The sequence below is a fragment of the Cynoglossus semilaevis genome, chromosome 3 (genome assembly GCF_000523025.1).
Source record: "Cynoglossus semilaevis isolate Cse_v1.0 chromosome 3, Cse_v1.0, whole genome shotgun sequence".
NCBI lineage: Eukaryota > Metazoa > Chordata > Actinopteri > Pleuronectiformes > Cynoglossidae > Cynoglossus > Cynoglossus semilaevis.
The window spans coordinates 8,904,817-8,920,510 of NC_024309.1; the positions used below are offsets into that span (position 1 = coordinate 8,904,817).

At 40.4% G+C, this 15,694-nt stretch overlaps 3 protein-coding genes and 1 long non-coding RNA gene across 12 annotated transcripts in view; 3 read left to right on the forward strand and 1 right to left on the reverse strand.

Annotated features, from left to right (window-relative positions):
- Nucleotides 1-4,469, forward strand: part of arfgef1 (ADP-ribosylation factor guanine nucleotide-exchange factor 1 (brefeldin A-inhibited)) — a 48,823-nt gene extending 44,354 nt beyond the window's left edge. For all 7 annotated transcript variants that reach the window (XM_008307772.3, XM_017031706.2, XM_025054643.1 and 4 more), the window contains 3 exons: nucleotides 470-658; nucleotides 2,144-2,212; nucleotides 4,451-4,469. The gene's annotated coding sequence lies outside the window, so the exon portion shown is untranslated. The remainder of the gene's footprint in view (nucleotides 1-469; nucleotides 659-2,143; nucleotides 2,213-4,450) is intronic.
- On the reverse strand, nucleotides 145-9,561 carry cspp1a (centrosome and spindle pole associated protein 1a). Of its 3 annotated transcripts, XM_025054649.1 has the most exons (26): nucleotides 9,023-9,561; nucleotides 8,517-8,603; nucleotides 8,313-8,410; nucleotides 8,148-8,228; nucleotides 7,558-7,659; nucleotides 7,104-7,459; nucleotides 6,943-7,023; nucleotides 6,052-6,128; nucleotides 5,865-5,961; nucleotides 5,730-5,787; nucleotides 5,368-5,639; nucleotides 5,154-5,281; nucleotides 4,772-4,847; nucleotides 4,565-4,679; nucleotides 3,795-3,942; nucleotides 3,543-3,680; nucleotides 3,336-3,406; nucleotides 2,954-3,097; nucleotides 2,694-2,849; nucleotides 2,314-2,479; nucleotides 2,064-2,190; nucleotides 1,403-1,533; nucleotides 1,165-1,302; nucleotides 1,049-1,083; nucleotides 508-571; nucleotides 145-332 (listed from the first exon to the last, which is right to left on the reverse strand). In XM_025054649.1, exons 2-26 carry the CDS (start codon nucleotides 8,563-8,565, stop codon nucleotides 217-219), a joined length of 3,024 nt encoding a protein of 1,007 aa, XP_024910417.1. In that variant the 5' UTR covers nucleotides 8,566-8,603; nucleotides 9,023-9,561; the 3' UTR covers nucleotides 145-216. The 3 variants fall into 3 exon arrangements, with proteins under 3 accessions (XP_024910417.1, XP_024910418.1, XP_024910419.1); XM_025054650.1 differs by having other exon boundaries at nucleotides 8,517-9,561; XM_025054651.1 differs by lacking the exons at nucleotides 145-332; nucleotides 508-571; nucleotides 1,049-1,083; nucleotides 1,165-1,302 and having other exon boundaries at nucleotides 1,408-1,950.
- Nucleotides 4,630-7,311, forward strand: LOC112486859 (uncharacterized). Its single transcript, XR_003049419.1, has 6 exons — nucleotides 4,630-4,706; nucleotides 4,788-5,073; nucleotides 5,344-5,585; nucleotides 5,741-5,796; nucleotides 5,903-6,015; nucleotides 7,178-7,311. It is a non-coding gene; the product is annotated as an uncharacterized LOC112486859 (long non-coding RNA).
- A 141-nt stretch (nucleotides 9,562-9,702) lies between the features above and the next one.
- Nucleotides 9,703-14,700, forward strand: cops5 (COP9 signalosome subunit 5). Its single transcript, XM_008307774.3, has 8 exons — nucleotides 9,703-9,976; nucleotides 10,206-10,440; nucleotides 11,208-11,336; nucleotides 11,757-11,822; nucleotides 12,484-12,569; nucleotides 12,664-12,775; nucleotides 13,530-13,678; nucleotides 14,441-14,700. Exons 1-8 carry the CDS (start codon nucleotides 9,840-9,842, stop codon nucleotides 14,529-14,531), a joined length of 1,005 nt encoding a protein of 334 aa, XP_008305996.1. The 5' UTR covers nucleotides 9,703-9,839; the 3' UTR covers nucleotides 14,532-14,700.
- Nucleotides 14,701-15,694: the final 994 nt, after the last annotated feature.

A 15,694-nucleotide genomic window follows, 5' to 3' on the forward strand; every position in this document is an offset into this window, starting at 1 on the left:
CTTTTTTTTCTCACCTAATTTATTGCTGTGTTGACCTGAGACTTGTCTTCTGGAAGACCTGCTGCCTCTGACCACAGGCTCACTATTAGGACTGGTTGACAATCGCGGAGACTGAGTGTTTGATCTGACGTCAGATTCAATCTGTCAATTGAACAAAACGTTCAGGGCCAAAGTAACATTACATAAAATGAGGAACAGCCTGAAGACATCACTGTATCATACATCAGAGTCACGTCTCCTCCACGTGGACGTGCTTTCCGGATGTTCTGCTGGAGGTGGAGGAGACCTTTGTCGTTGATGCTTCTCCTCAAAGTCACTGCCACTGTAAACATCTTGACACAAAAACCCAGAAACTGTTAAGAACACGTACAAAAATGGATCATGCAAGCAGAACGTTTTCCAAATTTTGGCTTTTCAGAGGTTTCTCCACTGCCATGGATCTTCAGAGTGTTTTGTCTCTCTCCTGCAGCCCACACATTGTGTGTGTCTGTGTGTGTTCACACTCACCCATGAATGTGGTCTCTGAAGGCAGCACTGAGCCTCTGTGGACCAGATCCTCAGCTTTCCTCTTCTGACAGAAGACACAAACACAAGGGACAAGTTGTTACTGTGACAGAGAAAGTACAGACGACTCCTCCGCTCACCCCTCCCATACCAGGTACCACAGTTCAGGGTAGAAAACAAAACATTCAATGTGAATATTTCCAGTCACTGTGTAACCTTGTAACCACAGATATTTTTCTTGGTATCTAGATTATTTGCTAACCTTGAGATTTCCATTATAATAGATACTTTTTAAGATTTTGCTTTGCACATTTGCTATTTATAAATGACAATCCAGCTTTAATGAAACATAAACAGATTTTTATCCTAGTTGTTTTTACTAATTTTACAGCTAACATTTGATATATACAGTCTACACCTTTTCAATTATTTTTGTTGCTATATTTTTATTTTTTTATTTCAATAAATCCTTCTAAATGTTGCTCACTTAAAAAACGATTTAAATTATAAACATGCTCCACTGCTGTAGAATGTGATGACTCACAGGATAATAGTAGCTCAGTTGAAGGTCCAGTAAGTCTGAGGAGAAGAGGAGAAATCAGTCAAGAAGTCCAACAGGAAAAGTAAAAAACTCTTATCTACGAGCACCACTCTGCTGACCTTCGTCTTCTTCTCTTTTCATGACCCTGAGTTTGCGTCTCTGCTCACGTAGCAGTGCCTGCTGTTGGATGTCCAGACTCTGGTCATCAATAGGAGGGTCGGGGAACATTTGAATGACCTCTTCACGTGAAGAGGACTCTGAAAAAAGCAAACACTAGTAGATGGAGAATTAAACGCAAAGAACTGCCCCTTCATAAACCGAGCCTGTGTTTAACGGTTGAATTGTCTGAGTCATTACCTCTGTATTTAAGCCGATTGAACTCCCTGATGTTCTCTATGTGAACACGTGCAGGGACTGAGTATGTTTGTGCAGTGGAAGGCTGTTTGGCTTCTCGCTGTGAGGATTCCTCCATATGACGTCGTCTGGGTCTGAGCACAGGACAAAAAAAATGTCAAACTGAGCGGACTCTTTCCATACGTTATGTTGAAAAGTACAGTCGATGTGCTTTTCAGCAACACTCGACTCTCTATTGGCTGCTGCACTGCCGCTTAACCTGCTGATGCTGCACAGAGACACAGACTGAGGAAGAACAAGGAGCTCTGTTGGGAAAGGTCCTGTTCATACTGTTCTGTTATTGCAGTCATAATTTACCACAGACAATTCTTAATGGAGATGAGAAGATGGTCAGTCTGACCCAGGTCACTCTCATTGGCTGCAAGAACAAAACAAGTCTCCTTTTAAATATGAACTGTAAATCAAATGGGGCCATTTTCACTGAATAGAATACGGTAAGTATTGTGTCTTGACCTCAGAGCACCAGCAGGGGGCATTAGGTGAAATTAGGCCTGAAGGAGAGAAGCACATGTAATAAAGGTGATAACTTCATTTTTAACCTGGAAGAAAAGTTATGTTTTTTTTTTTTCATGCAGACATGTGACTGTAAATGCTGCAGTGTTACCTGTGGGGTGGAGTTTGGAGACGCTCCTGTCCATCACGTTTGACCATCTGACCTTCAAGGTTTTTCTGCTCTTTCTTCAGGACCCTCCGCAGGGCAGAGAGCTGCCTGATCACTTCATGGTTACCATCTAAAGAAAACAGATTGAGGAGGTGAGGAGTAAAAACTATGGATTGTTTTTACATGTGGTATAAAACGGTGAGAATCACTCTTTAATAAAGGAGCCAGTGTTTAGATAAGGACAGGGTCGTACCAGTTAGCTGGGATGTTCCTGCAGGGACTGATGGGTGATGTGGTGCTGACACAGAGCGCTGACTTGAAGTCCTGGAGGAAAGGTGGCTGACAGAAGAGGCAGGTCTGGATGGAACCAGATTGGTCCGTCTCTTCAGAACAGCCGGGACTGGAGGCGAGGGCTGCCTCTGTAAATGTAGTAGTAGAAAAAGTTCCAAGACAAAAAGAAAATCAAATATTGATTTAATAATTTAGGTCTAAACTGTTCTGTCAAAGGAGTTTCAGAGTATCGGAGAATTGTTTTAAAAATTACAGAACTGAACTGGTCTACAATGTTGAAATCATCGACAACTTTTTCCTTATTTACTTGTTAATTCTACTCTTATATTTCACTTATTTTACCTCAAACATCACTGGTAACTTGTTCTCATCGCTGTTGCACCTGCTCTCTGTTGCCATTTTCTTTGTCTCCTGTACCTGCTCCTCTTCCTCCTCTTTTTCCTCCTTCTGATGACCCATTTTTGGTGCATTGATCCAGCTATGATTGTCCAGCTTTATCTGCAGAAACAAACCCATCTCTGAACTGCAATCAATCTGGAACAAAACCCAACCACTGTGATTATAGAGGTGAAGTAAAGTTGTCCAGGAGGTGAACTCCTCACCTCTATCATCTTCTGCCTCCTTTGTTCCTCCTCGTACTCCCACTGAATACGCATCCTCTGAGCTGCCAGCCTCTTCTCCTCTTTCTCCTCCTCGACCCTTATACGTTCTCTCTCCTCCACCTGCTTTCTTTTGTTCGCCTCGATCTGTTGGTGTTGCAGGCCACACAGTGGAAGAGTGGTTAGTATTGCCTTGCCTTACAGCAATAATGTATGGAGTTTGCATGTTCTCCCTGTGTGTGGGGGTGCTTCATACTCTGTTTTTTTCCCTTAGTCCAAGATCACACAGATAAGATAATAATTCCCTTCCCATATATTTCCATAGTGTAATATTTCCCTGTATATATTTGTAATATATGCAGTGAAGTAAGAGTCTGGTTCCTACCTGCTGTTTCAGTTCTTCCTTGTATCTGTTCTGCATGTGGAGCTGCTGTGGACCCTGGGGATTAGTGAAGTCTACAAGGACCAATGTAAAAAAATGTAATCCATTAACGTAAGTCATAAATGGAATAAAATACCAGTGAGTTTGCATGTAATCCATTAACATAAGTCAAAGTAAATGGAATAAAATACCAGTGAGTTTGGCCTTTACCTGGGAGTGGATGAGAGTAAGAAGCCTTGACTTCAACTGCAGAAAATTCTCCATTTGAACTCTGCCTCTGCTCATCGTTCTTGAAGTCAGGATTCTTATACGTCTCCTCGTTGATCCTGTGCATTTGATTCAAGTCACCTGAGGCCACAGAAACATGAACACATTACTAACACGTTCTCTGAGTATCATCATCCATCATAAAAGAACGACTTCTATTCAGATGTCCTCGTAAGGAAGTGAAAGTCAACTCACTAAAAAGATTTCCCTTTTGGTCTTTTATAGGCGCACCTCCTCCACTTCTCCCCCAGGGGTTGTACACCGTCATCTCAGCCTCCATCCTGGCATCGTAGCGCTCCTTCTCCTCTTTTTCTCTTTTTCTTTGCTCCTCTCGTTCTTTGATCTTATCACACGAAATGACACAGCAGAAGGTTTGAAGGGTTTCTCACAGCGTGCTGCTCTTTGGTCTGAGCTGCTGTAACCCATGTTCTCTTGAACATCTGAAGGAGGTCTACAAGAGACCTACGAAAGGTCAACAGAGACAATTTCTGACCAGTTCAAAGGTCCACAGGGGACGGGGGCAAAAAGGTGGACGTGGTGACCCAACGTGGACGTGCACATTCATGTGACATTTTCAAGGGAGTCAAAGGTCAATTCATCGTAGTAGGTCGAGCCATTTGCCAAGAGAGTGTCATACTCCAAACAAAATAAATTAAATGCCCTTTCCATTTGGATGTACATCTCAATAAAAAAAACTCTAAAAATAATCCAAAATAAATATATCAGGATGGGAGGGGGGTGTTAAGAAAAAATGTCCAAAAATACTGGCTACCAGCTCATGAAGAGAAACTTTTACAATGAAGTAAAATAAAGATTGTACCTTCTCAAAGATGTTATTTTGTGTTTGACAGGTCTAACAGACTCTTTGGGGAAAAAAATAAAACCTGACACAGCTGGAAGACAGACATTAAAGCTACAGGTGTGTACGGCTGATCAGGTAACTGATGACGGAGTAAATGTTGTACCTGCTGTTTAAGTGCTTCCTGGTAGTTTAAGGCACTCTCCCTCCTTCTCTTGGACTCGTCTACAGAAAGCTCTCCAACCAAGACTGGAGGAGACGCTGCCTGTGGTTCAGTCGGCCTAAAAAAGGAGCATCATGTTCACCAGGTCAGTTAGTATCTATAATGATAAACAAGTGTGCTGAACTCGGTAGAACAGACAGAGACACTGACTGTGGTCTGGGTGGAGGTGGTTTTTCAGGAGAACTCTGGAGACTCACAGACTGCTGCACCAGTCCAGACAAATCACCTGAGGGCGAAAGAAAAGAGAAACATACTTAATGGACCACAGAGATAATCTTCTTCAGCAGCTCTCTGCTGCCACAGTCTGACGGCTTTTTCACCCAACAGTACGAGCACGGCCCTCTGAGCTGAGAGCAGGCAGGAAATCTGGCAGTAAAATATAAATCCAAACTCGGTTAAACATAAGGACATGCAGAGCTGCAGGGCCGACCCAGATCCCATCTAATAAAACTGTACGTTTCATCTTTTTGGTAAAAGTCCTCACAAAGGAAATGCATCAAACACATTTAGCAAAATTGTCATCTTTACTTACTTTGATATTGTTGACGGCTTGGATCCAGAGGATTTCTTGCTCCATAGTAGTAATAGGCTGCATCATATGGTGTCGTGTAATTTTTAGATACAGTTGGCACTGACGGAGGAGGAGGAACATCAGCAGCTCTGAAAAAAATTAAACCATAACAGAAACAAATGAATTTATCTTATTTTTATCTTTTTGGTAGAACATCAAAGCTGAGGTGTGCTACCTTGGTATGGCCACCTCTCTGAGCATCTGTGTGATGTCCCTGTGGTAGTCTTCCTGTAAATAATCCAGACCTGGTTTTTCTTCAGTCCCAGATCTGGTAACAGTGTTTACCTGGAACACTTCTGGTAAACGCCTTTTTTCTGTGTTTTCACCCGACCTCTGATCTTTAGGTCTCAGATCTCCTTCTCTTACTATGACCTGCTGTTGTTTTCCCAGTAGGTGAGCGTTATGTCCAGTCGGATGTATAACCCTAAACTGCTTAATGCGGTCGGGCTGTTGAGATGATGTCAAGACAATAATATATACTGTATATGTATACTGTATATAATATAGACCTGGTCTGTAAAATTTCTCCTTTCTTACCTTTTTCTCAGGGTCTGTGGCTCCAGTGGCTGCGACTCGAAGCTCAAGTTTCTTCTCCCTGACAAGTGTAAATATCCCCATCACTTCTGACCTTCTGTCTCCTGATCCTTCAGTTGTTGATAAATTAATCCTAACCTCATCCTGTTCCTCTGCTCCTCTTCCATTTGTTTCAGGAGCTCCTGTTTATACTGTTCCTTCCTCAGCTGAGTGCTGGACTGTTCCTCTGCTGATCCTGCACGACAAACCCAGCACTGAGGCTCACAACCCAAATCCTCAATCCTATCAGGTATTTCTTTAGTGTGAATGTACTCTAGGTCTTTACCAATCAGCAGCCCGGTAGCAAACTCAGCTCTGTCGTTGATGACGGCAGACACTCTGCTGCCGTCTGGCTTCTGCAGGCTGTTGTACACACAGTGTTGAAAACACAACAGTCATCAGTTTACATCAGTGCTGCCTCACATTCATCCTCCCTGGTCTCTAACTCAGAGACAGGAGTGTAAGAACCCCATCAGTCCAGCCAGTCCTCTAATAGACCTGGTCTAAGTGTGTACCTGGACCCAGGCCAAGACTGGACCTCGATCTTTGCCCCCTCATGGTAACAGCTTCCTGACAACAGCTTAAATTAATGGCCCCAGCAGTAGACAGTCAGAGGCAGCGTCATTTGAGAGAAATTTGGAAAAGCACTAACAGTAAATATGAGATCAATAATCAATATGTGCTCATTGTTGCAGTGACTCAGTGTTGGCTCATACAGTCGCTGTGTTATTGACTTGGGAGGATTAATGTGACAGGAGGATATTATTGACTTCTGCTCTGCATGGTGAAAACTGTTACTGAGACTCCATTTGTCTAAAGCAAGTCCAAAGTCTGGTTCAGGGGCCAATTTTAGCTCTTGGTGTAAGTTTTACTTCTTCTTCTTTTATTCTTTTTTAAAGTAGCGTTTTGGTTACTAGGCATTTTTGATCCTGTAGGATTGTAAGTCAGAAACCTTAACATCTTCTCTGTGTGTTTTGGTTTATTTTACAGCATCTTCTGCCAAACTTTTAGCTATTTTTTCAGCATACTTCTAACATTTTTTGGCCTTATGTCTAGAGACAAAATATATATATATGATATTTTGAATTAAAGCTATTATATTGAAGATGCATGAATCTTTCCAGGTTAAGAAACAAAGAGTGAATGAATAACATGAATGATTATTATTTGTTCTTACTCTGGTTTCACATAAAAGTCAATGATTTTCTGATCCTGACCGCCAGAGGTCTCTATTTCCTTCACTTTTCGAGGAGCTCTGCTGAAGAAACACGAAAGAAAAGCTTGTAAACTACAGTGTGCTAAATATTATATATTACCTGTACATGATATCAGTCACACCTCTTATCTCTGGACTCTCTCCCCCTCCTCTCTTCTGACTCTGGACTGTCTGCGTTCTTTCTCCTGGGTCCCAGATCTATCTCCCCTTCTTCCTCCTCATCTCTGAAGAGCTCCTCTTCAGAGCTATGAAGTTCTACTGGCCTGTAGAGCAGCCAACGCTTTCTCCTCCGTTCACTTCGATCCCACGTTCTTCTGTTTGTTGTTTTCTCCACTGCTTCAGTCAGAGTGGCAGCGTCTCTCCTGGATAAAGGCCTCTTCGTCTGAGGAGTGCTGGTCTTAGTTTGGGTTTTGAGGACCAGCAGGGCAGCAGGTCGAGAGGAAACATGTTCAGTGTCTGTAGACTGTCCTTGTTCAGGCTCCAGATGAAGAAAACATTTTTTTTTATTTAAACAAAAATGGTGTTTTATCCATTTTAAAATATGATAAATAGATGATATACATCCATACAATTTACCTTAGCAGTTGACAAGGCTGTCTTCTTCTTTGACCTGTTGATTTGAGCTTTGTCCTGGAGAAATGTATTGTATTCTCTCTTCCTCTCTTCCCTTAGTTTTTCCTGAGAGGTAAACAAAACCAGTCAGGCCTCTGGAGCAGAGAGTCCTGGGTTTGATTCCCACAGGAACCACATACCTGTGCATTTTCTGCATTCTTTCATTCTTCTGTTCATCAACACTAAATTAAATCACTGCCATTTGTCTTTTTATAACATTACAGAAATGTTAAAAAAAGACTTGTTCTAAATATCAGTGTGTGTGTGTGTGTAAGCGTGTTTTATGTTTTAATAAGTTTCCGTAGCACAACTGCAGTTGCCATGAAACAGAACTGGTGGACGATTAACAACCGAGCTGGTGTTATTTCCACTGGTGTTAATGTAACTTTCATCATGCAGCAGATTTGGGTTTTTAATTGGGCACATTTTAATTAAAAGTCACAAACTTGTTTTTTAATTTTTCTTCTAAAGTGAAAACATCACTGAGGAACCTCCACCTGAACCACGTGAAGACCTGGAGTCTCAGTGTCTTGGTGTTGTTGAGGGAGTCTTACCTTGGCTGATAAATGTTCATCAATAGGCAGTGAGACACTGGGTGTCTGTGAGAGACGTTTACTAACTTTCACATGGCTTTTCTGGGGAAAGAACAAATATTCAATGACAGGGAAAACCCAACCATGCTGAACTGATGGTACGTTTTTGTCCACCCATTTTCACACCTGGGAAATGTAGTGTTTGTAGTCCAGCTGGAGCTCCTGCAGAAGTTTCTGTTTCTTCTTTTCATATTCTGTTCCTAGCATCAAAGTTAAGCCCAGTCCTGGACAAGAGAGAAAAATCAAGTTTAAAATAATAATAACAAAAAAAACACACACACACACACCTAAAGAATGTAAACTGTTGATTTAAAAAGATATGAACTGCACCTGTGTTTGTATCAGGGTTAACCCTGTGCACCGCAGATGCAGGAGGCATTCTGTAGGTACAGTGTTGTCTACATCACCAGCTCTGGACTGAGGAGAACATTCATTTATAAAACAACATCAAAATCATGATCAAAATCATGTTCGTTCATATTTTTAAACTGATTCGGAATTTAACTATGGAAAAAGTCATTTAATAATTCTGCTTAAGTGGACTTACTTTTTTTCTTTTTCTTTTTTTTGCATTTTGTGCATTTTGAAAATTGTTCCATAATTCGGTGTCTGTATAGTTGATTTATTACAAAAGAGTTGTTTTGTGAGTTTTTCCTTAACGTAAAGAAATCAATTCGTTTTTTGATGTTTTTTGTCCTTACGGTCAACATAATAAATAATCCAGATCGATATTTTTAAATGCAATCGTCGATATTTATATAATAATCGCCATCATCTTCATTATTGTATTACGGCGTAATTATTAATACGATTTAGTGCATTCATAATTCACGTACCGTACTGTGCATTAAGACTATTCTTATGTCCTCCAAATGCCCTCGAGGAAAGTCTTTTGTCCAGTTTAATGTCCAGCGAACAGAGCAGTCCTCGAGTCAGTTTAGCATTCGACATTAAAAGTTCTGTCACTGTTTTCAATATCGACAAAAAAAATTCAGAGGCTAATCTAAATTTCAACTTTCATATTTAAAGGATCAAGACAAAAGCCTGTCGCCACGGCGCAAAGCATCGTTTCGTTGCTATGGGCAACAATGACACAATAATCTCCAAGGAAAAGCAGACAGCGCTAACAAACAAAATTGAATTATGACTCGTAGTTTAGCAAAATAATAATAATAATTTTGCAGCAAAAACCAAACCACACAGTTTCTCAAACACATGAAGGTCAGGCCTGCGAGTGTATTAGTAAGAACTCACGCGCAGTTCAATGTTATGTCAACTTCTAATGCTCGCCGCTAGATGTCAGTGCATCTCCAACGGTTGGTTTACTTCCTCCTCGGACGAAACTATTTTCTTTACTATAAGGGGTGTGTGTGTTATTTTGTTATCAATACAGTGCGGCTTTTTTCTTTTCAAATGTGGAAAAAATGTTATGTGTTTTTATTGTAATGTCATAAATTAATGAATCATACAAAACATTTCGTCTTTGAGTGCGTTATCAAAGTGGCTCGATCATTACCCGTGTTCACAGCTTGGTATCGTTCACTGTCATGGCTTCCTGAGTAAATGGACGTCTCTCATACGGTTGCGGCAACAAATTCCTGACAAATACGTTTTCTTCTTATTAATCAGTGTTTGTATTTGTGCTGAAGTATCATGGCGGGCAGCAGCACAGCCCAGAAAACATGGGAGTTATCGAACAGTATGCAGGAAGTTCAGAGCATAGACGAAATTTACAAATATGACAAGAAACAACAACAAGAAATCCTCGCAGCGAAGCCTTGGACGAAGGAGTGAGTACACACAAACAGTATTTTAGACTTCATGTTGATGTGATTCTTAGTGTAAATATCTCTTTATTCATTTGACCATGTCCAGGATGTGTTTAAAGTGTAGTATGAGTGTTTACAGTGTCTGTATTTCTGTAAAGCTGCTTTGTGTTTTTCTAGCTATACAAATACACATACAAGCACACGTAATACCCCAAACATTACTGATATGTGATCTTTCTTCCATCCATAGTCACCATTACTTCAAGTATTGCAAGCTCTCAGCTCTGGCCCTGCTGAAGATGGTAATGCACGCCAGGTCTGGAGGGAACCTGGAGGTGATGGGCCTCATGCTGGGAAAGGTGGACGGAGAAACCATGATCATCATGGACAGCTTTGCCCTGCCAGTGGAAGGCACAGAGACCAGAGTCAACGCCCAGGCTGCTGCATATGAGTATATGGCAGCGTATATTGAAAATGCCAAACAGGTCAGACTCCTGACGTAAACCTACTTTGGTTAAACTACAGCAGGAACACTGTGTTTCACCCAAAGGCTTAAAAATGTGTCGAAGAATCTAACCATGTATACACTAACCAAGTGACCTAAGCTTTCCCCCAACAAATAAATGTGTCTAAATTTTCTTGTGAGCAAAATAAAGTAGCTAAAAATGTAATATTTAGTTATTTTTATAATTACAAATATTAGTATATTTCTATTTCAAATCCCTATTTATTAAAAACTTAAATATAACATGTTTTCCATTTACGAAGCATGTATGTACAAATATAGCATGTAGCCTACAAATATAATTCATTAAGTTTTATAACATAATAGTAGTTTCTTTGAATTAACTATACTGATTAGGAATGATGAGGAATGATGGTCTGTAAGAAAATTGGAAAACCTTTTTTTTTTTTGATTTTTAAAATTAATATTATTATTAAACAGTACTTTTTACTGAATAAGAACTAATAGAAGAGTCTGATTCCTAAACATTCCTTCAGTTGTTTTTAAATTAATATTATTATTAAAAAGTACTTTTTACTGAATAAGAACTAATAGAAGAGTCTGATTCCTAAACATTCCTGCAGTTGGAGATTTCCTCCTCACTCATTTACATCCAGCGATGACTGAATTTCTTTTTCCCCTCTTCTATATTCAGTGTCTGATCCTGTAACTCAGCAGTGTAGAATATTCTCAGATGTATTTTATTGTCTCCATCACCCATGTCTGTTCCGTGTCTAATTCCCTCAGGTCGGCCGTCTGGAGAATGCCATTGGCTGGTACCACAGTCACCCTGGTTATGGGTGCTGGCTGTCGGGCATCGATGTCAGCACTCAGATGCTCAACCAACAGTTCCAGGAGCCTTTTGTGGCAGTCGTGGTAAGAAAGGGAGTAGAACCCTCTGTTATTTCAAGTCCAACACTTTTTTTCCCATCGATTCTCTAATTGCACGCCATTAAAAAGGAATTTGGGAAAATAAGCTCTTTGCTTTCCGACTGTGACAACACTCGTTGCTGTGCGTGTAACGGAGACGGGCTGTGGGACGGTTGATGAATGAGTCGCGGCTCTGTGCGTTGTACAGACGAATATTTTTGCTATTGCAACCAAATATGCTATTTACACTTCATTTGGTTTGGCGGTATTTAAAACTGCCACAGGCATTGGGTAATTAAGTGCACACTCTCCACACGCTGACAGCCACAGTGAGCGGCTCCTGGTGGCCGGAGCTGAGTCGTCCCAGGAGGTTCGTGCGACCCCCTGACTTTGTTTTCCTCTTCTACTGTATCCCTCTTCCTGCAGATTGACCCCACTCGGACCATTTCTGCGGGGAAGGTCAACCTGGGCGCCTTCAGAACTTACCCTAAGGTAAAACAGAGATCATATTTCTGAGACTGCTGGATTAAACTAGATTACATGACTTGCATTTAGAGCTTCTTGAGCCTTTCTTCATGCATTATTTATGTAATACTAAATCTGACAAGGTACTAAGGCTTTGGGCTGATGGTCGAATGTAAACATTTTAATACTGTACATATTGATGATTGAGAATGTGCTTTTTATTTTAACTGTCCCTAAAGCTTTAAATTGAATGGTATTTTCATAATTATGTGAAATATTCTACAGAATCCTGTGAGAGGTCATCAGGTCTACCTTAAAAAAGTATACAATTTCTCATATTGGTTAGGAAAATATTATTTACTAATGACAGCGACAGGCAGAATAATTCCACTAGGAGGCAGCAGGTGGCTGTGAAAGCTTAAGAAGGTTTAATGTGTGTCTTTCCTCAATTCCAGTGACTATATTAGCATTGTGTTCAACTAAACAGGCCAGTGTTTGATAGTGAATAAGGTTATCAGTAAGTATCACAAACTAGAAGCTCATTATATTTCATTACATTACGTACAAAGTTTTGGAAACATTGGTTTAGAATGAATCTCAATCGTCCATCCGTCACATCTGCTAATTCCAGTTCTGCTCGATTTACCTCCTCTGATTTTTTTCCCCAAACATTTCTTTGGATTCTCAGGGTTACAAACCTCCTGATGAAGGGCCATCAGAGTATCAGACTATACCTCTGAATAAGATTGAAGACTTTGGTGTCCACTGTAAACAGTGAGTTCAATTACAGGCATTTGTTTCTTCTATCGACTGCAGCGCTGCTAAAACCCAACGTTTCTGTGTGTCTTCTGACCTCTGTTCTCCTCAGGTACTACGCCCTGGAGGTCACCTACTTTAAGTCGTCCCTCGATAGAAAACTCCTTGAACTTCTTTGGAACAAATACTGGGTCAACACCTTGAGCTCCTCCAGCCTGCTGACGGTAAAGAAGTCGACTTGTGGAATAAAAAGTTTTCTAATAGTTTGACACGTTGATTAATGGTTAATTATTACACTATAACTCACGGTGACGTGTGGTCATCAGCGTGTGATGTTGTGATTAATTACAGCCTATTAGCGAAGCCCTCATTGTTTATTGATGTTGGTAATAGGCTTCGTTTTAAACTTTTTGAAGCAGGGCAGGGAGCATTAGTGCCGGCCGCGACCGCAGTGATGCAGATGTTGTGGTGATTTTCAGCACAGTTCGTCTCCTCTCACCCAGGGCTTCAATGAAAAGATTGAAAGCCCCTGATGTGAATTCCCTTTGTGGCTGCGGACCCTCTGTCCTAAGCCTAACCAAACAGCACAGACAGACAGCAGTCCTATCCAAACACTGAGCTCTCTGCCTCTCTGGGTGAAGATGAATTGACTAGATGTCAGGAGCCAGCAGCTCCCCGGGTGTCAGGCTTTGTCAGTGGCTACACTGTCACTCTTGTCCGGGGGCCCCCGTGTCATTGTCTATTAATTACCTTTTTCACTCAAAACATGGCCTCACCTTAAGCAAACGTCTCGTCCACTCTCTCTCCATTCACCGGGAGACACGGAGTTCCTGCAGCTTTCTACTCAGAGTCTCTGCGCTCTGTGGAAAAATCTCTGATTCGGCCTTTGTTGTCAAATTGCGCATGAATCGGCCTGTTTGTTTACGCCTGTCTTTGTGTGCCTGTGCCTGTTTGTCTGGGTGTACGTTGGATGGTCAGAACTCGGACTACACCACGGGTCAGGTGTTTGACCTGTCAGAGAAGCTGGAGCAGTCGGAGGCTCAGCTGGGCAGAGGCAGCTTCATGCTGGGCTTGGACACACACGACAGGAAGTCGGAGGACAAACTTGCCAAAGCGACACGAGACAGGTGAGTGCTCTCCTCAAAAAACGCACAAACAAATCCAGGCTGTTTATTTTTTTAAATAATCTCAACGTTGATGACATCACTTTTACGATATGTTCCCTCAACTGGATTGTTCCTGAGTTTTAATTTATTTTATTTTATTTTACTTTATTTTATAGTTGGTCATGTCTCTTCTGACACATTTCTAAAATTTGTTTATTTTAGAAAATGATACATTTAATTGAGGAGCATATAAAATACTTATAACAATAACTTTTTTTAAAAATCTACCTTTTTAAAAAAGTGTTAATAAATTAAATTAATAAATGTAGTGAAATGCCAAATTTTAGTGTGAGCCCCTGCCTGACAAATATGTATATTCAGTGTTTTCTATATATATGTGTGTAAAATTACTTAAACGAATAATTAATTATAGTTGTTAATTTTTGAAGTGTTAAAATTTAAAGAATAATTTTGTATGATTTAAAAAATAAATATTGAAAAATGTTTTAGTCAAAAGTGTTAATAAATATATATGTATATATATATAATATAATTTTAACGTTATGAAATATTTGTAGTGTTTATTGCTTTTTACATATTATTTTGTTTTTTTACAAAGAAAATTCACAAATTGGTAAAAAAAAAAAAGAACAATAATCAAAGTCTTCTACTCCACATTTTTTACTAACACTGCTCTTGAGTTAACCTCTCATTGTCCAGATGAGTGTTTTTATTCATTCAAATCCCTAATGTTTTTTTATTATCATTATCTATTTATTTTAGCTGCAAGACAACCATAGAGGCGATTCACGGCCTGATGTCTCAGGTCATTAAGGACAAACTCTTCAATCAAATCAACACGTCTGCCACTTAAGACTGAACCCTGAGCTGACAAAAGTCGGGTGTTGAGGCTTTTTTTTTCTGCATGTCTAGATGTTATTAGTTAAGAGTTGGGTCATCTGTTTTTTTAGTGACCATTTATTTCTTTGGATTAGCTACAGAACACAACGGGAACTCTAGAAAATAAAGAAATACAACATTTAGGAGTGTGTGTGTGTCTGTTCTGTTCTTTCCTAAACAACATTTGATGAGTTTATTTAGGGCTGAACATTACAACATTAGACTGTAACATTACACTGACTGTAACATTACACTGATGAATTTTCCTGCACATATTTACTTAAGCTCTGCGTTATTGTTTCCATTCTTCCCAGTACACACACACACACACGCAGACTACGGTTACATTTAACCTACAGCCAAACCTCAGACCAGTCAGTCACTCATGTGCAGCCCATCATGGCTTTTACATAATGGAACAACAAATTCCAGTTCTCTGTCTAAGCTCAGATGGACACGGCGGCCATGTGGGGGACGTCTCTGCGGAGTCACTCCCCGCACCGTTTGGCTCTCGCTGGTACGAGTGTGGGCCGAGTGGTGGGCTCGTCAGGTCGCGCCGTGGCAGTGATGCAGTGCAGAAACAGAAGCCGTGCACACTGGAGTCTATTCAGCCACAGTGTCTGCTCTCCATCCCAGCCATCAGACGCTCAGCACGTCTACCTTTCTCTCAGACAGCTGCGTTGGCTGGGGTTCGTGTCATGTCTTTTCTATGGTATTGTCATGCTTAAATGTATATTTTTAATGTCATGTGTTGCAAAGGAGAGAATCCCAGCGGAGTTCAGGAGGTGTCTGCGTTTTCTCACATGCATTGGCTTTGGCACCAATTCTTATAATGATTTTCTTGCAACATTATGTTTTAAAATAAAGGGTTTTCAATACAGTGCTAAAGAAATATAAATGATTTGGAAAACTAAAATCTTTTTCTGGTTCTGAATACTCTTATTCAAATTAATTTCCTTTTCTTTTGCCAGATATTTAAATGTATGACATTGGTGACTGTTACAGTACTGTGGAAGTATTCGAAGTATGCACGTATAGTTTCATCTAGTGTTTGGTCATTTGTGGTGATTTTAAGACCCTGTCCAACATGTTGAACTCATTGGACATGTAAATATTGTGTTCACCAGATGGACATTT